At 41.6% G+C, this 23,664-nt stretch overlaps 1 protein-coding gene across 2 annotated transcripts in view; it reads left to right on the top strand.

The window, feature by feature from the left end:
* The window catches only part of unc5cb (unc-5 netrin receptor Cb), a 141,041-nt gene that overhangs the window by 111,685 nt on the left and 5,692 nt on the right, over positions 1–23,664 (top strand). Inside the window, exons 7-15 of one of the 2 annotated variants that reach the window (XM_060895586.1) lie at positions 313–477; positions 4,841–4,900; positions 8,302–8,493; positions 9,931–10,278; positions 13,475–13,562; positions 14,926–15,094; positions 20,252–20,485; positions 21,431–21,580; positions 21,780–21,944. In XM_060895586.1, coding sequence (XP_060751569.1) covers positions 313–477; positions 4,841–4,900; positions 8,302–8,493; positions 9,931–10,278; positions 13,475–13,562; positions 14,926–15,094; positions 20,252–20,485; positions 21,431–21,580; positions 21,780–21,944 — 1,571 coding nt within the window. The remainder of the gene's footprint in view (positions 1–312; positions 478–4,840; positions 4,901–8,301; positions 8,494–9,930; positions 10,279–13,474; positions 13,563–14,925; positions 15,095–20,251; positions 20,486–21,430; positions 21,581–21,779; positions 21,945–23,664) is intronic. The other variant, XM_060895587.1, reaches the window with a different exon arrangement.

Below are 23,664 nucleotides of genomic sequence, written 5' to 3'. Positions count from 1 at the left end.
GAGTCGATCGGTGTTTCAGATCTTCTTCAAATTTAACATGCTTGCTGATTCATCGGTACACACCGTGGACTCTTAGACAAAAAAGGTTAAATCAAGAGCCCGAGAGAACAAGATAATGTGTAGAACCCTTGACAGACCATGACAAGGTTTCTCTATGAGATTCCCTATACTGTAGCAAGTCCTTTTAACTATCTAAGGAAGCCTTAGAAGAGTGTAGTTATGAGATCTCGAGTCCTACCATTATGCTGCTTGAAGCTCAGAGTTGTGGTTGTGGCTCCATCATTAGCACACATTCTCTCGCTGCATTTCCAGTGGACGGTTTGTGGACAGAATGGAGTAAATGGTCAACATGTGGGACAGAGTGCACCCACTGGAGGAGGAGAGAGTGCACCGCACCGGCTCCGAAAAATGGCGGCAAGGACTGCGAGGGCATGGTGCTCCAATCCAAGAACTGTACCGATGGCCTGTGCATGCAGAGTGAGTAACATCAGTAATCTCAGCTTGCTTTCTTCAGACTATATATTTCTCTTTCAAGTCTATTAAACCATGCTTATCGTTCATTTCTCATTTCCTTGTGTTTTTTTTTTTTTCTCTACCACTAACAATAAAGCAGATCTATAGATATTGGATGTGGGATAGATAAATGATCCGTAGCCAGAAAACAAAACATTACAAACCTTTGTTTAGTCAAACCAAAGCAGGGAAACTAAATATAGAACACAGGAGCGTTAAATCACGGCTCTGCCTACGCTGCAATGCGGAAAGTAATTACCCCTATCACAGACCCACCATTCAGGAGCTATATTTAAAAATAACGATAAGTGATTATACTGTACTTAGAAAGAAGTTTCAGAAATGCTAAGCATCTGTGATTACTATGATCCGGAGTCTAATTTAAAAACCACGAAATTCAGCAAGCGAGACAGAAAGGAGCCAGAGAGGCCAAGGAGGAGTCATGCCCAAAGTCTTGATCTTGATTTTTACATCTCTTTCTTTTTTTTTTTTTTTTGGCTGAGTTAGTTATATAAGGACTGACAAGATGACTGCAGACTTCCAGTGTTTTAAAACTTAATGAAAAAAAAGTTTTTTCTTTTAGTGCTCTGTAATAATTTTCAAATCAGAATGTGTTTTGCAAAGGAAATGTCTATATATATATATATATATATATATATATATATATATATATATATATATATATATAAATAAAATAAAAAAAACTTTTTACATATATATTATATGTGGCTGTATATAGTAAACAATTTTGTGGGCTTATATTATATTGAATATATATGTTGCGCTTACAATATAAAAAGAAATTATATTTATTTTAAAATTTAATCTGATCTCATAGGTCTTCTGGCGTTTAGGGAAAAAAAAAAAAAAACACACACTCTGTGAATTGTATTTGCATAATTTCTTGTGATCAGAAAAACGGTACTATGTGCCAGAAAAACAACAGAGCCACATTTTGAGACGTTTTGTTTTTAAAGAAATTGGTAAGTACATTGGGAACGCATCCTGAACGGGACGTTGGTCCATCACAGGACAACAACAGTTAATGCTAAATAGATTCTACTGTCTGAACATCACACTGCGGTGTAATTTATCATGATACTGATACCACAGTCACATTTCCCAGCCGTACACTCGGTATCTTGGTCTGAAAGCGGATTCGATACATGAGACGGCGATGACTTTGAAAGCACTTTTAGTTTCGTATTATTTATTCAAGTTTTGCTCGTTTGTACTTTGCACTTTAATTATTACCACGATCAAAATCCGATTGATTAAAAGTACACCCTGAATTACACTAATGACATTACAAAATCCAATTAATGATGTCAGTTTAATTCGTAAAGCCTCTACATGTAAATGAGACGATATTAATGACCCTATTGATTAGAGGAATCTTGGCGGATCGATAACTCCGTAATCATCCAAAAAGAAAGAGAAATAATGCAGCCTGAGTATGAAGATGTGAGATCTGTAGGGTGTACGATCCTCTCCTCTGCTCTGTCAGTTCTACTATTTTTATTTTTTTTTTCGAAAGCATTAGTTCTATGTCAGATTGATGACCAGTTTGTGGAGAATATAAAACCCATAACGATATAGATTTAGGCTCACTTCCCCTGATTGATTTTTTTTCCCTCTCTCCCCGAGTTAAAAGGGTGAAACCACTTATGTCCATGCTAATGACCGTTTCACTGTGCATTTAGGAGAAATCCACATTCTCTAAAAGCTCACATTATTGCAGATATCATTGCGAATAGGGTTTTTTTCTGTGTGTGTGTGTGAGATATGTGAACTCACACTGCTCCAGACGGACCCTGATCTCACCCTCAACAGAAGCCTTCACTAGTCCTACAAATCACTTATGTACAATTTTACATTTCCTCTTCCCAGAAATCACTTCTGCGCATCCAGATTGCTTGTAAGCCTCACAAACGAGGTGTTATTGAGATCTGCTCTTGGATTGTTGTGTTTCGGGTCAAATAGCATGCACGGTCCTGTTATTCTGATATATAGACTAAAATATCTGCTTTAGATTTCCCGCTCAGACCGATGGGGGTTTTTTTTTTGTGCTTTTTCAGCAGTCTGTGTTTGTTATGATGTTCCTGTTGAGGGCTTTGATTACTCAACCCACAGACAAATGACATTTTCTTGACATATCGATCTTGCAGAAAGGGCAAGACAGACACGAACACAAGGGCAAATACAAGCTTATTCTCAAGCACTGCAGCTGCAGCAGAAATGTACAGTACAGAAAATCCTCCTGTTTCTCTGTCTATATTGCAGAGGTTTTTGTTTTCTATGCAAGTTGAGCTGATGTTTTATACTGATGAATATCATATTAAAGGCAAACTGTTATGAAAATCTGTTTACCAGCAAGGCACTAAACCACATGGGGGGTGTGCTGTTATTGGAAAATAATGAACAACAGGGTGATGCAATGCTGCTGATTCCAAACACTGCTTTTGTTACTCATACGTACCTGAGGTTGATGAGCTTATTATAATAGCAGAAATCATCTACGGAACAAGCTACTGCCTGATACCGCTTTTGCTGTAGCAGCTATAAACCATTGCTCCCTCAATATCCTTTGTCTTTTTTCGAAGTTCTCATGATGATATAAAGACAAAACAAGTCCTGTCCTTGAAACGTACCGTAACAAACGATTGCTGACACTGGAGACTCCTTCTGTAAAGGTTAAACAAACACACAGACACCATTCAAATATCAACAAATTCATGTGGAGAGTCCCTGGGTTAATGAGAACTACTGGCAGAGCCGCTTTTATAGAATGTTAATCGACACCTTCTGACCAATCAGAATCAAGAAGCACACAGCAGAACTGCGGTATGATCATATATTTAATATACACAATAAAATGTATCAAATATAATTACGTACTGTATACACTACTATACTAAGTATAGTATGGAGGGGGGGCAGCACTTATATATTACAGTTACTGCAAATCAGTACAAATTTCTCCTGACTGGTCATCCCATGATGTCATGTCTTACAGAATGACTCCGCCCCCATTCCACAGTGCACGGGTTCTTACCGAGTGATGTAAAGAGTGTGAAATGATATGCCACGTTCTCTAGTAGAATCGATAACGAGGTGCATTGAAGCTGTTTTTGTGGCAAGTTGTTATTAAAACCTTTTTTTTTTTTTTTCATTTGTAGCATAATTGATTTCAGTTTATAGTTTAGAAAGACGTGTCCATTGAAGGTCTTTCCTAATCTCCCGTGAGACACTTTTCACTTCCCTGTCTCTTGCATGATGTCATGATGTGAGAAATAGATGATGTGTACACAGCTGCTTTGGCCGCAAAAAAAAAAAAAAAAAAAAGGAGCAAAAAAGAAAAGCTGATGATCTCTCACTGGAGTCTGACTTCACACAGCGTGTAAGATATATGTTTTGGTCATAAGTCATATCATTCATCCCATATCCAACATCTCTGTTTTCCACTTCTCTATTTCTCGAACTCATTCTGTCTCCTTTCTCATCCTCTCGCTAAAGTTTACCGTGTGCCTTTGCTGCTTTATGTTTGATTACATGGCAGTGAATTCAACATCCGTCAAGCGATCGATTACTCCGTCTGTCGATATATCAACCTGCCGTTCTCTGTCTCTGCATCCGGACAAAAGGGCTTTTTTTCCCCACAGTTTCTCATGTCACTTTATTTTGCATTGTGTCCATTATTTTTATTAAAATATCTTAATCTGTATAATATAGAAGCATCCCCGAGCATCTTGCTCTCTCTGGGTTGATGTAGCTCCTGAGCTTGTCAGGCCCCATCGCTTGCCTGTTCTAGTCAGCACCGATTTGATTTAGCACCCTTTCCAGCATGCTACATTAGTGAGAGGCCCATGTGCTAATGGCGTCCACCTCCACGCAGTGAGAGACAGAGAGAGAGAGAGAGAGAGAGAGAGAGAGAGAGAGATATTTCTCAGGGCCTCCTTGGCAGATGTTGGGCCCTAAGTGCCTTTGACTCATTGACTCAGAGACTGTTTATCAGCTTAAGACAATCCATTGCGTGCGATCATTAGTCCTAATGAAGCACTAAAACGTGCCTGACGGATGGTGACATTGGCGCACTCTCACACACCACCCCCCAAACCCCCCACCGCTCACTGCCCGGCCCTCATCCGTCTGGAGAGCACGAGCAGAGAGACAGTCCAAAGTGACACCAAATGGAGAAGGATGGCTGTTTTGCATCACCATTACTCTTGCCTTTGTTTCCGTGTCTGAGCTTTGTTCGATCGAAGTTGTGTTAAATTTGATTTTTTTTTTTTCACCCCCCCATTCCCTTTTTTTCCCCTCCCTGAAGGTTCCCTATATCAGAAGTCCTCTGAACCAAAAGGCAAGAGTGATGATTATGGATATTCATGTGAGTTTTGATTTAATTTTTTTTCCAAAAAAAAAAAAAAAATCCTATTCACCTCCTTCTTTCTATATTTACTCATATTTTTCTTTTTCACTCAACGTCTCACCGACTCTGCTTCATCTCACCTTTTGCATTTGTTTCATCCACTGAATGTGTTAATAGAGTGATAGAATTCTCCAGCCTCTCTCTCTCTCTCTTTCTCTCTCTCTCTCTCTCTCTCTCTTTCGCCTGGGGGCAGTGGTTGCTGCACTGCGTGCCTCTTTCACACTCGGCTGCTGTGATCACTGACTGAGGAAGATGAGCAGACTCTTTCACCATCCTCACACATACACACTCAGGAGCCAACCGCTCAATAACCTTATTGTTTTTATGTTTGTTTTTTTTTCATTTCCAGACTATTATTTCTCTTTCTGCCTCTACCTGCAATCACTCATGTTCAAAGAAATGTATTAATCTAAGCGATACATTCTCAACCACCTCCAAAGCCTTTACCCTGAAGTCTTTGGCTCTTTTATCATCAGACGTATGCGTGGAAGATTGCCGGGCTGAAGAGATATATACGTTAAATAACCACTGTGAGGTTTTGCAGCAAGGTTGAATTCAGATCATAATCTAAACATGTTAATTCTCTCTCTCTCTCTCTCTCTCTCTCTCTCTAAACTGGGCTGGGATTTGAGCTACTTAATCTGATATCTAAAAAAAAACAAAGAAAACAAGGAAGAGGTGTAAGGGCTACTGAACAACAGGAGTGTATTAATAATACAAAGCATTTCAGTCTTTAGAATGGATCAGATTTGCGCATCTCAAAAAAGCTTCCTCATAACCCAGACGTGACTCGCGCTTCATTGGATAATCTCCACAGGAGGTGTCGGACTTCTTAGGCTTAAAATCTGGCAGATAATCAACACCCCTCTCGTCACCTTCAGCGGCTTACTGAGATCACAGGGCGATCGATGAGATCAGTTCCTGCTGTATCCCGTGACCAAATCAGCACCATGAGTCAGGAGCAGAGACTCACAAGCACCTTTATCCATGCCATCATAGAGCCTGTTTCCAGACAACTCTCTGTGAAAAGATTGCCACAGGATTCGGCATACGATTAATTTGATCCGTATCCGATCGAGTCTGTAACCGTGTAAGGTCCAAAGAGCGAGCGTGAGTGAGAGTGAGAGGTCACACAGCAGACAGGTTTAGAGGGCAAGGTTCCCATTAGTAAAGATTAATTTAGAATGTCACAGTGATTAAATCCAGAGAGGACCAGTGAGATGTTCGTACTCACATTGACTTTCTTTTTTTTCCCAAAAAGGGCTAACAATGCGAACACCCACCCACACACAGAACGCCGTCCCTTTTCTTTGCCACAAGAGCTTTAATTAATAGAGAATCCGAGCAGCCTTGAGAGGTTAAAATAAGACCAGTGATAGAAGATGCGAATGAGAGCTCTTGTCATCTACTCTAAATGTTAACCAAATGTATTCATCCAGCACTCCAAGTTTTCTATTACGGCTTGGTCGCAACGCACCGTTACGCATTTGCAGGAAGCATGGATTAAAGGACAACGAGCATGTTTGAAATGTATGATGAAGATATGCAACATTCTTAAATAAAACTGTAAAAAATCTGCTTTTATGGTTGCTACTGCCACCTAGTGGTCATGTATACAACTACAGATATTGACACAGTAGCAGTTACCGTTTAAGTGCTCAGCTAATTTATGCTCTCCCACAATCCTGCGCTCCGCTCCTGAGCTTGGTGTGAGCATAAATAAGAGAATTGGGCACATGAATCCATTCAGCCTTTCCCTGCCACACACGAGGGGTTGATTATGTCCCATTTAAGGTTGATGGAGGAATCAATAGCCCTTCATGTAGGCATCGGCAGCACTCCGTGTTCTGGGAAAAGAGCTGTTCTTGTTACCCCATGGCATTTGAACACCTTTAGAAGTGGACTCGTTCCCCTCACTTGACAGGTGGCTTTGACGCTGAATCACATTTATCACAATTATCGCAAGGACAAAAGTGCCTTCTCAATGGAGACGTACGCCTGGCGTTAGCCCTAATGACGGCTTGTCAGCAGACGCGTAGCTGCAGGCCCCGGCCCCGTATAATCAGTAATAGATTTTTGCAGCTGGAAAGAAACAATAGAGAATAGAAAAAGAGAGAGGGGTGGAATATGAAACATGGGGTTATTTCTAGATTTTAGCAGTGAAATCAAAGTGATGGAGTGAGTTTGGGAGACATGTGGCTCTTTCTAGAGAAACTGCACGAGGCTGCTAAATCAGAGCCAATACCTACAGCTGCGGAATTTATCATTTTTCAGCCACATTTCTGCCTTGAGTCACGTTTTTCTGGAGGAGCCGTTTATTATGAATTATTCCTCATTGATTTTTAATTGAATAAAAAATCTAATTTAAAAAAAGAACATTGTGATTCATGCTGTTATAGGAAAAGAATCAACTTCTCGTTAGTTATGTTTTCCAATAGCATGACACGCTCAATCATCCTCATCATCACAGCACTCTTTGTTTACCACAAGAGTCATCCATGTGCTTACCGCTTACATAGTGCTTGCTCTTTGTTTACTTATTGTCTGTTAAATGCACATTGGCCTCTGAGAACCTTTCTCTTTAATGTGCTGTACATTCACTTTAATCCGTATTTTCTTTATCCTCTAAAGAAGCAGGATTTCATTATATAGTCCTGTGCTGTTTGAAAGGTGAATAGAATTTGCATTGCAAATACAGTATATTGTTGAAAATACAGTATATGGACGGCAACAGTTTGTTTTACAAAGGTTCAGTTCAAGCTGGGGATGATTTCAGGGCCAGAAAAAAAAAAAATCAAAAGACAAGATGATAATGATAAGTATATGATAAAGTATATGGCAGTATTTCAAATCTCAGGTTTTCTAAGGTGAATTGATTTGATCATTGCAGTCTTGGAAACACTTTTAAAAACTGCAAACTGCACCTTGAAAACACACTTTTGGTATGACTCATACTGTATGTGTCTGCCATAGACTCAGCAAGCTGACTCTTTTATATGGCCAGATTTATGACAGACAGAAGCCATCTAGGTTTTCATTTCTCAATACTTTCTACCTGCTGTATACACAACACCTCATTCACTGATCTTAAATGAGTTCTTTTGAATTCCAGTCAGGAAGTGCCGTTCACTCAGTAGAAGGTAATGAAGTCCTGCATTTATTAATATCCCCAGCTATCTGTGAACAGGATATTGGCACCCAGACAGCATCTCCTTCCTAATTTGACATAGTTTTAATGAAAGTGCTATCAATCAGCGATGACTTGTTTTTAATGTCCATAGCCTTTTAGTGCAAAGCCTTTGGGATTTATCTTTTTCTTTTTCTTTCTGTCTTTTGTTGTTGCTTTTTTGTGCCAACAGCTGCCCCAAGCACAGACGACGTGGCTCTCTATGTGGGCATTGTCATCGCCGTAATCATGTGCTTAGTCATCTCCGTCATCGTGGCCCTCTTCGTTTACCGCAAGAACCACCGCGACTTCGACTCGGACATTATCGATTCCTCTGCTCTCAACGGTGGCTTCCAACCAGTCAGCATCAAGACGGCTCGCACAGGTAAGACAGACGAGAAGATCTGTCTTAACATCATACCATATGAACCAGTTTATTTCATATGGTATGATATTATATTAAGTTGCGAAAGTTTCTGTGCTGTCCATTCCCAAACATTTTGACATTTTCTCATTGCCACCTTCATGCAAAAAAAGGAACTTGTAGTGTGATGAATGCAGACGCTGTGAAGGAGATGACAGTAGCAGATTGAGAATTGATATGTGTCAGAAGCCTCACCCGGGAGCCGTGATGACACACATTCATAATTCAGACTGTTTTTCCCCTTCCACGGTGTCGGGAAAGCACAAAAGAAAGAATGAAAAGGGGTGGAGGGAAAAGGCATGTAGGTGATGTTTCTGCCAAGACACCATTAGAATGCTTGTCACTTTGATGTGAAGGCAATCTGCAAGTTATCATGAAGCCATAATTAGCTCCGCTTGCACGGCACGTTCAATGATAATTAGATATCATCCACGCCGAGCCGACTGAAAGGTGTTGTGGAAACGAGGTAAACACAGAGGAATGTAAGCAGTCCGAACTAAATATGAGGGCTCTGCATTCTTCTGACTTGCCTTCTGCCCGCGGCATCCGGGCGGAGTGGCAAACATAAGGGATCGTAATTAGCAAACTTAGTTGCAGAAACAACTTGTGAACAAGATGCTGTGCATTAGAAGTCTTGAGAAACTTGAGACAAGCGCGATGTGGAAGTGGTGTGCGAGTGTGTTCTCCACAAGACCTCCACTTAACACTTAGTGTAGCACCCATCAGGTTGCTGTAATTGTTGTCATGGAGGCACAGGCACAGGAATGAAGTGTGTATGTGTGAGGAGAGGGCTGTGAGGAGGAAGAGCGCTCAGCATGGCCGCCACTCCCGCTCAGCACACCCACGCATATTCATCTGTACCTGCGAAGGGATTAACTCATTAATAAGGATGCCATCTGCTGCCCGGAGCACAACACCCAAAACTCCAACCTGGAGCTCTAAAGAACCCTCACAGGAGCTTCACCTGCTTTAGAGACGTGGAGGAGTGAGGACGAGACAAACAGTGACTTTGTGTGTCTGTGGAACGTGGTGCAGTTGTAGGGAGAAGCTCGCATTGGAGCACACATCAGTATTTCTCTTCAGGGCAAAATAATTCATTGTACCTTCTTAGTGAAAGTGGAAAATATTGTTTTTTTCCAACTTTACACTGCACTCCAATTTCCCATTTTACTATGTACACCAAAAAATAATTACTGACTCTAGCTTCTATGTTGATTTTCCCAAATGATGTACAACCACTACTGACAAGACACTAGACTGTGCAAACACTGGAGACTCCTTTAAAATGAGCAAATGAAACAGATAAATTGATAAATAATCAAGTGCTTTGTTACATACCACAAAGAAAGAAGTTTGTATGTGACCTAAGCTTAAATTGTTACCTCTCTTTTCTTTAAGCTGATCTCCTTACCGCACCCCCTGACCTGACCTCGGCGGCGGCCATGTACCGTGGTCCTGTCTACGCCCTCCATGATGTGGCTGACAAAATCCCCATGACTAACTCTCCTTTGCTCGACCCCCTGCCCAACCTGAAGATCAAAGTGTACAACTCGTCCGGCACGGTGACGCCACAGGACGAGCTTTCTGACTTCTCGTCCAAACTTTCTCCCAAGCTGGCACACTCGCTCATCGACAGTGACACCATGGGACGTCGCACTCAGAGCCTGGTGCGCTCCCGAGACCCGTCCTGCACCGCCTTTGGCTCCTTCAACTCCCTCGGAGGGCACCTCATTGTGCCCAACTCAGGTGGGTGAGGGGTGGAAAGTAGTGATGTACTGGTGTAGATAATCACATCACATAAACAGTGAAGAACATGATGGGAGATAAAAAAAAAAATTAATCAACCTTTAGACCAGTGAGCTTTAATTAGTTAATCATGACTTTAGGACTTTTAAAAAAAATATATTCAAAGGATTTATCTTTTCTGTCTATTTTAAAAAATACCCATTACCCTAAAAATAAACAAACCAAAAAACTATTTAAAATGACTCTAAACAGTCAGGCACTTCAGTATTATTTGTGAATTTCCTGATGTCATGAATTTGCACTGCATTTCCACCACGTGAGCTTCTGGTGCACATCTTGAAGTGATCCAGTAGTGTTTAGTGTATATGCGAGTGTCAGCACTTACAGTCTGGATTGTGGTAGCCCAGGTGCTGCCAGCCACTGATTGATGCTAAAAAGTTTAATGAAGAACAGGCCGCATCGAGTGCTGCTGACGGAGAGGCTCTGTACGACTTACAGCCAGACCTACAAACACAGGTTACAGGCAGCTTTCAGCAATTTAATAAAACATTGCCAGAGTCCACAAAGAGTCTTCAGTCTGGAGATTGTAAACTTCATTCCGCCACAGTGTCTGCTTCAAAGAGAGCTGATCGATTTAGGGCCCGAGTCCCATTCTGACACTCATATAGGCATGTGTAAAGAGAAATGAGCTGCTGTGTGTACACACACAGCCTGAGGTGCTATTTATCAAGGCTTACACCAGTCAGATACAAGGCAGAGGGTGGAAGGGTGCCAGGGATCTCCGTAAGCCTTCCGCAGGATGAGGAGCCAGCTAACCCTGCAGTGCTAGCGTTCACACGTTATTTTTGACAAGCACAATCCAGTTCATCATCACTCATTCATCATTTATCTTTTGTTATAGTTAATGTATTTGTAGGCCCAACTGAACTAAATATTGCTGCCAGATTTACATCAAAAAGTTCAGATTTACTTTACACTAACTTGCTGTGTACGTTGATACTTGCCAGACAGCTGTAAAGGCACAGATCATAAAGATTTAGTCGCATCACACAGTGACACCCATTAAATGAGAAAATGACGACTAAACAGTGAAAGAGATCCACGTTTCAAACTTCCAATAAATATAGCTCAGCCACTGCAGCAAAGTCAGCTACCATAGCCATGCACTAACTTATCCTCCTTTTATAGAGGGTCATAACTTTTGTCTTAATTCAATGTCTAGTTTTATTCATGGATGTAATTTATGGGAATTTTTCTTTTTAAGTCAATAACATTTCACATAATTTCACATAATATCGCTGTTGAAATTTTAAATGTAATTCTTGTTTCACTGCAGTAACTCTTCACTATTTGTGTGATTTGGAGCCAAACAGAACGTTACATCATTTACATTACATTAGAATGTCGGATTAGTCGTAAAAGACGTAAAAAAAAAAAAACGAATGTTCTTGCAAATCGTTTCTGAGATATCGATTAATTCCTTGATAAACAAGACATTTTTAAACTTTCGACTATAGAATACCCAAAGACATCACCCCTCATCTCAGAATTCCCACTTGAGTGCGTCTCCTCGACCTCAGGTTCCCATCATGCTGTACTGTACTGTATATAGGAGCGTTTAACTTTAGATCAATCAACATATTGTACTTATTTTTTGCTAACAAAAGACAAATAGAATGTGCATATGTTTTTTCCCCTTTACTTTGAAGATAATGTAATTCTAATCTCAGATTTTCCACATCAGAGGTAAATGGAATGCAGAACAATTCTGCTTGAATCTGCGATGAGAAAGATTGTAGTGTTTCTTGTGTTCTGCAGGACATGTCCTGCTGGACGCAGAGCCTCATTATCTTATCTCAGTGCTCAGCTTGATGTGTTCAGCTCTCTCTCTCTCTCTCTCCCTCTCCCGCTCCCTCTCTCTCTCCCTCTCGCTCCCTCTACCTCTCCCTCTCCCTCTCTCTCTCTCCCTCTCCCTCTCCCTCTCGCTCCCTCTACCTCTCCCTCTCCCTCTCTCCCTCTCTCTCTCTCTCTCCCTCTCCCCAGGTCAGTAGTTCGGAGTTGTATGTCTAAAGGCATACCAAATCCTCCCCATCATAGAAACTTTTTTTTACAGCTCCCCTGAGAGGAACAGAACGACTCTCAAAGCGGCTTAATGCTGCATATGCATGATCTAAAGGGATTAGCACGCTCAGTAGACTGAAGCCTAAAAGGGTGATCGTTCTCACGTCACTCAGTCTACCCCCACTTTGGAAGTCAGTCCACAATTGGCCATTAATTCATTATGAAACAGGGCTGGATCAGCGCGCTCTTACCGAGTGTGTAATGTAGCTCAAATCATCACACGTGTCAGCTGTTCCTCACGTTCCTCACGACTGGACTATAAAAATCTCATCCAAGGTTCTCTGAAGTACTAGGATGCATGTATGGGTTTCATCACGTGAAGTGCATGTGCAAACAGATGTTTTGCAGGTTGAGAACGTTTGGGTTTTCTCCAAGGCACCTCTGTTCATTGACACCCAGCATCCTTGTACGTTTCAGCAGATGAATATTTCAGCAGCACGCCAACTCTCGGCCTGGAGTGAACTGAAAAGGCGTAACAAGTCCAATCTCAGTGGGAGTTTTGACGTTTTCAGCTCAGCTGATAAATAAAACTAGAAAGTATTTGTGTATTGAGAAATCAACTGAAACTTACGACAAGTTTAACGTTAATTTCAACGCTGAGTGTTGGAAACCATTTACACATTGTCTAAGATGTAATAAGGTATATAAACGAGGGGACATTCTTTAGGAGTTTTCTATGTTCTTTTCAATCATTTTGAGTGTGTAGCCTTGAAGAGTTCAGTAGAAGGACAAGGAAAAAAAAATCAATTGCTCTGTGTGTGACGCTGTGTGAGAGCAGGAAGCAGGCAGCACTTTGCCAGAGAAAATCAGCTCTCTCCACGGTGTCACATCCAAGCCTGAACGGGGAATTTCCACATGGAGCTGGCTCTGTGCTGTGTGGCCCAGACTCTGTGTGTGTGTGTGTGTGTGTGTGTGTGAGTGTGTGACATTGACAGGGCTTTGCTCTTTGCACTTTGCCTGGCGCCGTAGTGTGCACTGGCAGACACAAGACCTGGCAGAGGGCAATGTGTGGCAGAGGTCACAGTTTGATGACAGTTGCTCTGTGTGTGTGTGTGTGTGTGTATCTCACCCACAGGCGTGAGCTTGTTGGTGCCAGCGGGTGCTATCCCTCAGGGACGGGTGTATGAGATGTACGTGACGGTGCACAGGAAGGAGACAATGAGGTAACGTCCCTAACCAATCACGCCACAAGCAAAACACTCCTGTATTCTCTGACATTCATCAGCGCAGCCGGACAGGATTGTGGGAAATCATCAGCTCCCCCCCCCCCGAACCCCCTGCCATGCTCCGCTCATTTTCCAATACCTCCTCCAGCTTGGCCCTGACAAAACAATATAATGAGAGCCGTGGTCCAAGTTACTGTTTCCAGTAGCCGAATCTCCATTTCTCTCAGGGCCGCTGAGGCTTATTACGACCCTGAAATGACCTGAAAGTAATCTCTGCTATAGAAAAACGATTTGAAAACACAATTTGTCATGTTTGTTAGACAAACTGAGTCAATATATAAAGTTTCAAGTTGAGAAGATGATTTTAGTATTAAAAAAAAATGACTAAATCACGGCATAGATACTGTCTACGTTCAATTCCACACAAACCACAAGGGAATGAAATGTCTGTTAGCCAATCAAAATAGACTACAGAGTGTTAGCCAATCAAAATAGAATACAGAGTGTTAGCCAATCAAAATAGAATACAGAGTGTTAGCCAATCAAAATAGAATACAGAGCGTTAGCCAATCAAAATAGAATACAGAGTGTTAGCCAATCAAAATAGAATACAGAGTGTTAGCCAATCAAAATAGAATACAGAGTGTTAGCCAATCAAAATAGAATACAGAGTGTTAGCCAATCAAAATAGAATACAAAGTGTTAGCCAATCAAAATAGAATACAGAATACATTTAATACTCCTCTACATGAAAATCATTTATGATCCCTCCTTTTTCTAATACAATTTTCTGCTATTAATGCATATTGCCATCAGGAGGGATTTAAATCCTCATAACTAAACATCGCTGAAGTGATGAGTAAGAAATAAAACTCGCTGCTGTGATTCGTATAACTTTACATTCAGCGATACCACCGCAATTTATCAAAAACTACATCTTTACATTTTATTTATTACAAAAAAGTGTACGTTTCATTATCTACAGTTACATGTGTAAATCTGTGAAAAACTGTAATGGTTTATAGTAGCTAGATCCACTAAAGCCTCTAAAGCAATTACACGTTATTGTGATGCGTCAGCAGCCTGAACTACTGTCAGAACTGCTGTTACAGGAAATGAATGAGAATGGATTTAATAATGTTAAAGTTAGTATGCAGAAGAGGGCAGATAGCGTCTGCTTAACAAGTGCGAGTGGACTGGTGAAGATTCTGCTGACCTTCACCACCTGAGATTTGGGTGATTGTGAAAACAGTGATGACTTAAATAGCAGAAACGTTGGTTAAAACCTGAACATTAGAGTTAAAAAGACAGACCAAGACATATCAAATGTGTGTGTGTGTGTGTGTGTGTGTGTGTACAGACCTTCAGTGGATGACACTCAGACGGTTCTGAGCCCAGTGGTGAGCTGTGGGCCTCCAGGAGCTCTCCTCACCCGGCCGGTCATCATCACCATGCACCACTGTGCTGAGGCTGACAATGATGATTGGCTGATTCAGCTGAAGAGCCAGTCGCAGCACGGCCAATGGGAGGTGAGTACGAGTGCGTCAGGGAATTTGAGGCTCGTTCGTTTAGGAAACAGCTAACAAGCAAGGAGCGCACGAATGCAAGGTGAAATATTTAAAGGCTGCTTTCTTCTCTGAAACAAGTTTTTACATCTTTAATCGGTGAGGGACGTGTACGGAGCTTGAGCAGGCGCGTGTGCGAACTGTCGAGTCGGGTGAACATGTGCTGCTGCTAGATAGCATGGCGGCATGCAAAAACCGGTGGGTTTCGTGCAAAAACAGTGCAAACCGAGGAGCAAAAAGAAGCCGGAGAAGAGAGACAGAGTTTGTTTGCGCCACGCTGGGCGAGTTTGGGTAAACAGAACCCAGAGTTAATTAGATGGCAATGAAGAACAGTGTGTTATCAGGCAGCCGGTGCCCATGCTTCCATGTGCCTCCCTGCCCCTCGCACTCCAGGCATCAGAAAGGAGAAGATTTGTTCTTTTCTTTTTTACCTTTTTTATAGAAGCTCGTGAGCTACTGATAGCAAAGGCCACCCGCCAGTCTTGTCATTAACGCTGGAGAAGTTATCTGGAGTTATCTGAGCACGGGACCAGGGGCATAGCTGTGAACAAAGCATGGTTACTGCCCTTTATTGTTATCACACGTGAACACAACACCAGCACTCTAATTAGCCGTGCATGAAGCATGAATAAGTCTACGCAAGCGCTTCCTTGAAAACATTCCTCTCTCTCGCTCTCACACACGTTAAATTAGGAAGAAAATATCTGCCGACATGCTGTTATAGGAAAATAATCAACCGGGTGGCGTGATGAAGTCGAGTCACTAACCTGCAGTGTTTTATTCCTCTTAACCCATAGCATTATGCCAACCACAGCAGATTGTTTTTTTTATTTATTTATCACTTTTTACCCTTTTTTTAGTTACTAGCAGCTATAAGCAATCGTTTCTTCCTCAGACTTGCTTTTTATTAAGTTAATAAGACAAAATACAAAAACGTGTCAAACTGCAAATCATGTTGATTCACACCAGAGACTCCTTCCCTAAATGTCGAATAAACATCATCTACTTTTTTTTAAAAAGCTTCCCCATTTCAGCGATACATTTTTCTTTCTTTAAATAACGACACGTTTATTTTTAGGTTTATGTTTATACAGAGCAACAATCTCTTTGAACTAGCCGTTGCTATAGAAACAATAGCGTTCATATAAAACCCGGGATTTGAATTAGTGCACAGCTGCTGCTGTAGAAAACAAATCGACGCCGTCTGATCTTAGAAATGAATCAGTACCTTCTGAGATCAGAGCCTTCGAGCAGCGCTGTAGTAATAATGCCACATGAACATTATTGTGTTAGAATCGAGATTGCTCTGAATTAACATCTGGAAGCGTCTTTGATAAAAACGGTCACTAAAAAATGTTTTAGCCTCGTATCCGTCCAGCGTGACAGCGGCGTCGGTGTCACACATCCAAAGCTGGAGCAAATCATGTGCAAACATGGGCGATTTCTTTTAGATCGCTCCAAGCAGCTGTCAGATTCCCTGCTCTGGCTTCGATGTGCATCCGCATTCATCTCCCTGCAGAGCCATGCCGCTTTTGAGCTGCTTAGCTGCAGACTGTGACCTTGTCTCATCTTATCAAACATAAAACACTCTTGGGTGGTCAAAACCTGGCAAGGCTTGGATGCTGGGAAAAAAAAAATAACTAAAAAGGGCACATAACCACAAAGGCATGGAGCTGTGTTCCTCAGACAAGATGCGTTTAATCGCTGATGGAAAAGAAACACATTTTTACAGCTACTCCTTATTTGGAACAATGTGTGAATTGTTCCAGGAATCCTGTTGCTGAGAGACAGATGCACTTTATAGCTTCACAGCGTAGTTAAAGATTTTTCATGATGTGATACACACACAAATACACATGTAGGCAAACACACACACATGTAGGCAAACACACACACATGTAGGCAAACACACACATGTAGGCAAACACACACACACGTAGGCAAACAAACACACACGCACACATATGTAAGCAAACACACACTCACGTAGGCTACCAAACACACACACACACATATGTAGGCAAACACACACACACGTAGGCTAACAAACACACACACATATATGTAGGCAAACACACACACACACACACACGTAGGCTAACAAACACACACACACACACATGTAGGCAAACACACACATGTAGGCAAACAAACACACACACACACATATGTAGGCAAACACACACACACACGTAGGCTAACACACACCCAAACACACACATGAAGGCAAACACACACACACACACACACACACACCTAGGCAAACACATTTCAAATTAGTTTTAAAAGACACCAGAGGTGAACCAGGCCATTTTTAAAAGCAACAGATACCAGAGTAAATCTTCACCAGTCCAAATGCTGGTAAATTTGTTTATGTAAATGAAGCTTTGACTAATTAAATATGCACAAATTTGCATATGTTAGAAAACCAAAAATCGAATCTTTGAAATATTTATTTCCCAAAGAACACACTCTCACAGTTTGGAGGAATTTGAATTGATCGTTATAAAAATGTTTGTTCTTTTTAATCATAAACATTATATTATTGTTGTTATTATTCTTTGGATTAGTAATACTAGTTTTTATTTTGATATACACTAACACAATCAATTTAATAATGAAATGATATTTCGTATTTAGACATTTATCTAGTCAGTATTTATTTATACAATTATCAACATTTTGAAAAAAGGATTCTCTAAAAACAAATCAACATGTAAAATGTCATGGATGCTGATTTTCGGTTCTGATCTGAGGGAAAAAATACGAGTTTGAGAAATAAATGAAATTAAAACAAAACAATGAGCGTCTATTGTGTGAGCAGAAACAAAAAGGCTTGTCGAAGAAGGAGGTCAGAAGCCAAACTGGTCTGAGTTAACAGGAAGTAACTAAAGGTACAACTTTTTACAGCCGTGTTGAGCAGAAAAGCAGCTCAAGACTCAATCAGATCAAATGCTGAGGTGGATGAGCTACAACAGCAAACTGCGTTCCGTCGTGTTCCACTCCTGTCAGTCAGGATCTGAACATATAGAGACTGCAGAAACACCAGGTGATGTTTATAGATCCCAAAAAAGATCATATCTCATATCATATCACAGTCAGTGGAGTCTTAATATTGCATTCTTTAATCCGCTGAGAAAGATACGATGAAATGGTGTATAACGACTGCGGTGAGAAATCCACACCGGGGACTGAGAGGACAAAGCAGGACATGAGAGGAAGCTATGGAATAAAGGAGAGGAGAGGAGAAAAGAAGAATGGTGGAGTCACTGGGGAGAGAGTGATTAAGGGCAGAGCTCAGATGGAGAGACAGAGCGAGAGAGAGAGAGAGAGAGAGAGAGAGAGAGGGTTAAGGAGCTCAGTCTACAGGGACTGCTGTTGCACTCGCTTCACTGAGCAGTAGATTACTCACTCCACAAAGTCCATTTCTCTCACAATGCCATAAATCCTCCATACGCTCTATCGTTCCAAAACACGCTCGATTCTGCAAAACAGCTCAGCCTGACACTGGAGAGACACTGCAGCTGAGGGGTTTTTCCTACTTTTTTTTTTTTTTTGTGAATAAGCATACATCATGGCGGTGTGACGCTGATGGATGTCGATGTTGTGGCACGAGCGATAAAACCAAATGCGCATTTCAACACTTTAAACAAAGAAATGGCTATTGATTAGATCTCACTGCGAGGGATATCCGCTGGTGGCGGCCGGCGAGTTGAGATGGAGTTCACGGCCGTGGTTTTGTGCTTTGTGGTTCAGACAGAAATGCAGGCGCATATGCTGATAATAAATATCCCTCTCGCAGGTTCGGCCTGACAAAATGCATAAGCTTCACTATGACAAAATGCATATTTCTCACAATGCATAGTCGTATGTGTGAGAAAGGCGTATGAGCTTTTCTCCCATGATGCACTGCTGACCACTTGACAGGAAATGTCTTTTGTGCAAAGCTTTATATTAAGCAATTAAAAAAGGCTTTAATTAGGCTTAAAAAGTGCTTTTTCAACTTCTTTCTCTCTGTCTTTCTTTTTTAAACGAGCATCATGATGGATTGACTAAGGGCTTGGGTAAATAAATCAGTTCTGGAAGGCATTAGCCCAGTTTCCCTGTGCTGTTTCCTCATTATCTTGCTAACGCTGTGCAATCCGCCGCTCCCCCAGGACCCGTTACAGAGGCTAATGACCAGTCATAATGCTGCTGTTTAATGGCCAAGCTGACAATAAAGTATTTTAATTCCTTTTCTCTCTCTCTCGCTCATAATGGGATGAAATTAATGACAACGAGAAGCCCGCAGAAGCGCCTGAATTATAACTAATAGAGAGAAGAGGCTCGGCTCGAGATCCGACGCCTCGGACGGTCGTAATGAAAGCAGGAGCGAGACGCCGAGAGAAGCGATATTACAGGGGTTAACAGTGTGGGGTCTGAACTTTACAGCTGCTTTACAAATCAGTCTGAACACGTAAAGCTCCACACCAATGTTCTAAAGTAAACAAGATGCTTTTGTTTTAAAACGACAAATAGTTCAGCTTATTTTATGTATTTCTTTTTCACATCATCATTTTAGCTTCGATTTATGACAAAAAGTAATGAATATTGTTGATGAACTGTGCCAGAACTGTGCCAGCAATTACTGGCTAGCTAGTAGCAAGAAGGGTTTGGACTGCCATTAGTGCCTGAAATACTCCTAAAAATAGCACGAGGATAAAATAAGGCTACACTGCAATTCCAGAATATTTGAGTTTCTGTATTTCTGCATCTGCTTATTCCCTTTCTTATCATATCTTTCATGAAAACAGCGTTTGAACGTGGCTTCGTTCATATTTGGCTTCGTTTCATGAAACAAGGATATCTCTTTCAATAATTGCATGAAAAAATATTCTCTTTTTTTTGTTTGTTATTATCTTATTAGTCTATTTATGTTTCAGGAAAAACAAAAATTGTGTTTACTTCTTTTCCGACTTTCATTTCAAAGCAGAACCCCGGATATGGATTTGCCATCGTGTTCTAGTTAGCAGGAAACCCAAAAATGTTGTTCTGTTACAGTACATGTGACAATGTTTAATCACATTAATCATAGCTTAGCTGCTCCACACTTACTAAATTGTCTTCGCTGTGTGTTTGCAGGACGTGGTGGTAGTGGGGGAGGAGAACTTCACCACACCCTGCTACATTCAGATGGACGAAGAGGCGTGTCACATCCTGACCGAGACGCTGGGGACGTACTGCTTAGTGGGTCAGTCAGTGAGCGCGGCCACCACCAAAAGACTGAAGCTGGCCGTGTTCGGTCCTGTCACCTGCACCGCTCTGGAGTACAACATCCGAGTGTACTGCCTGGATGACACGCAGGACGCCCTCAAAGTGAGTCTGAACCTCATGAGTCAAGATTCCCGCTTCCACAGACACACACACACACACCTGTAAAACAGCACAATAACCAACACACAGTATGTTATTAGCTTAAATCATCATAGACCTGGAATGTTAGAGTAGAAGTGGTGTGTTACTGTGATTAAGGTTAGTGGTCAATAAAACATAAACATAATCACAATTTACCCCAGTGTATTATACGTATTTATTTATGTGTGTGTGTGTGTGTTTTATACACATTCGTACCTGTTCGAATGTATGCATAGATATATGAATACACGTGACTGTGTACACATTTGTGTGTGTGTGTGTACTTATGTGCAGCTATTTTAGTTGTTTGCTGTTGTATATGCTAATTTGTGAGGGGTGTGCATGTGGTGTGCATGTGTATGTGTGTGTATACATCTGTACAGTTATTGTAGTTGTTTGCTGCATGTGCTAATTTGTGTGTGTGTGGGTGGGTGTGTGTAGTGTGTGGGGGGGGTGTTGTGTGTGGGTGATGGTGTGCATGTGTACAAATTATGTAACAGATATGCATATGTTGTGTTGTGTTTGCTTATAACTGGTGTGTGTGTGTGTGTGTGTGTGTGAGAGAGAGAGAGAGAGCTGTGTGTGTGGGAGAGCACAGATGAGTGGTAGGAGGCTACAGGCTCGCTTCCATTCTGCAGAGAGACGCATTCATTTGAATAGAAAGTCCATCAGCCAACTGTTCTCACGCGCAGAGAACTCGGAAAATCTCATTCACGCCTTTTATCGCTCTTCTGTCCTGTCTCGCTCGACTCAAACCAGTCTAAAAATAAAGGAAGCAAATATGGTGTAGGTTTTCGGAGTAAAGAATCACAAAGAGCTGCAGGAACAATGGCGGTGTGTCTAAAATGTGCTATGTGTAATCAGGAGCTAACTGTGTGTGTGTGTGTTTGTGTGTGTGACCTGTAGGAAGTGCTGCAGATGGAGAAGCAGATGGGTGGGAAGCTCCTGGACGAACCAAAGACCCTGAACTTTAAGGACAGCACCCACAACCTGCGTTTGTCGCTGCATGACGTCCCACACACGCAGTGGAAGAGCAAACTGCTAGCCAAGTACCAGGTCTGCAAATGAAATAGAAATAATATCAGATGTGGAGAATTTCTTCTAGTTTTTCCACACAGGGTCTTATAAGCACACTGAAAACTGTGAGCGTGAGTTACCGCTGTTACCCGGGAGATTTCGTTTATACAGAGAAGTGTAATATAAAACACAGAATGAAATACAACGTATATGCAGTACTCTCTGACCTTCTGTGCAGGAGTTGGCGTTTCAGCAGGTGTGGAGTGGTTCTCAGAGGAACCTGCACTGCACCTTTACTCTGGAGCGCTTCAGTGCTGCTACGTTGGAGCTGGCCTGTAAACTCTGTGTGCGCCAGGTGGAAGGCGAGGGCCAGATCTTCCAGCTCAACACCACGCTGTCGGAGGTCAGTGACACAGCTGTTCAGCTCGCTTTAATTTCTATAAGATCTAAACAACATCAACCCAAATCATTCGGATGTAAATTTTAAGCCAAAGAACTCTTGAGACCTTCGACACTGCAGTGTAAAGTGAAACCGAACTAAAGGGAATAATCGTCTCGAGTGTCCAGGTGAGACGTGGACACAAGACGTGCAGATCTTTAACATGTCCACGTGGGATTATCCACAGAAAGCCACACAGCTTTAAAGGCATTCTGATACTTTATGATCAAGCTAAAGGCAACGATGGTGACGAGGTCTAATCAGTAAAGCATCGGGGAAGTTGGTCCATTATTTAAAAATATAGTATTATATTTATTTAAAAAAAAACCATGCACGTCTCACGAGTGTTAAGGAACTGTTTGTGCCAAAACACTGTCAGTTCTGCCTCTGGGTTTGTTCCAGTGTTCCCATTTATTTATTTATGTATTTATTTAGTTATTTATTTATTTTATTTTATTTTATTTATTTATTTAAGCAAGGTCACGCCTTCTGCAATAAAATGTGAAACTCTGGTTGCTTCAACGTGACAGACAGCACAGTCAGAACACCGATTAGGATTTTAAAAAAAAGGACTTGATGTCTCGCTCGCACGCCACAGCAGGACGCCGGGATTTTGACAGTCGTTTGAGTCTCACAGACACGAGATGTTTGTGCGACAGATGACTTTGGATGCACAATTAGAGCGGGTGTTTTAGTAGCCTCAGCATCGTGTTTGCACCATGTCGATTCTTTCAGCTAAACTCAGAGAAGCTCTTTGTGCGATGAAGGCTAATCAGCCTCCTGTCCCTGTAGCTGACATCTGTGCGCAACAGAGTGGAGTGATGAAGGTGCAGACATCTTCCTGCACATCACTCTGAAGCGAATTACAAACTGTTTGATTGCACTCGCCGTTGCCGTGTCTCTCGTGATGGCAGGCCATCTGATTTCTCCCTTCCTCCCTTCCTCTCCCTCCCTCTCCCTCTCTCTCTCTCCACTCCCGAGAGGACCTCCATGAGTGACTGGGCACTTGGCTAATTGTCATTAAGTCCTGAGAGCTGGGAGATTGCACATTTTCAAGTGGTGTTGACTTTCACTGCCTGGTTCCCACAGGACCTCCTGCAGGCTGCGGCTGCCAAAAACAGCTGCTCTGTCTCAATATTCAACATGCCATGCTGCAACGATGACTTAACAAACAATCGAATCTTCCGGGATAAATGATTAATTCATAACATAATCTCTACCGCGAATGTGTTATGCCAAAGTACACAAGATTTCTGCTCAGTAAATATATCTGAAAATACAAGCCTCTGTTCCTATCAGCTGTCTAACAGATTAGAAGTTATGTTTTACTTGTCAGTTAGTTGGAGATCCGTTTTTTTTCCCCTGTAAATTATCCTAGCGGAACTGTTTCTTATGCCGTGTTCAGGAATAATGTTAAAAAAAAAAAAAAAAAACTACAAGAACAGATTGTGAAGTTATGGTGTGGTGTGATTCAGACTGATGCAAAGCCGAGCTACTGTTAACATCCTTAAGTTGATTCCTTTGCTATAAATGCACACATCCTGAAGTTTTAATCCTCTCCTATAACGACAATTTGCCAGCAATCAAACAAGTTTTCCATGATATCGGATATATCAGCAACTTCCCCTTCTCTCTCTCACAGAACAAACCCGGTTTATTATGTAACCGAGAAAGCGTTCGCTCT

This window comes from Tachysurus vachellii, chromosome 20, assembly GCF_030014155.1.
Source record: "Tachysurus vachellii isolate PV-2020 chromosome 20, HZAU_Pvac_v1, whole genome shotgun sequence".
Lineage (NCBI taxonomy): Eukaryota > Metazoa > Chordata > Actinopteri > Siluriformes > Bagridae > Tachysurus > Tachysurus vachellii.
This window is presented reverse-complemented; position numbering and strand designations above follow the sequence as displayed.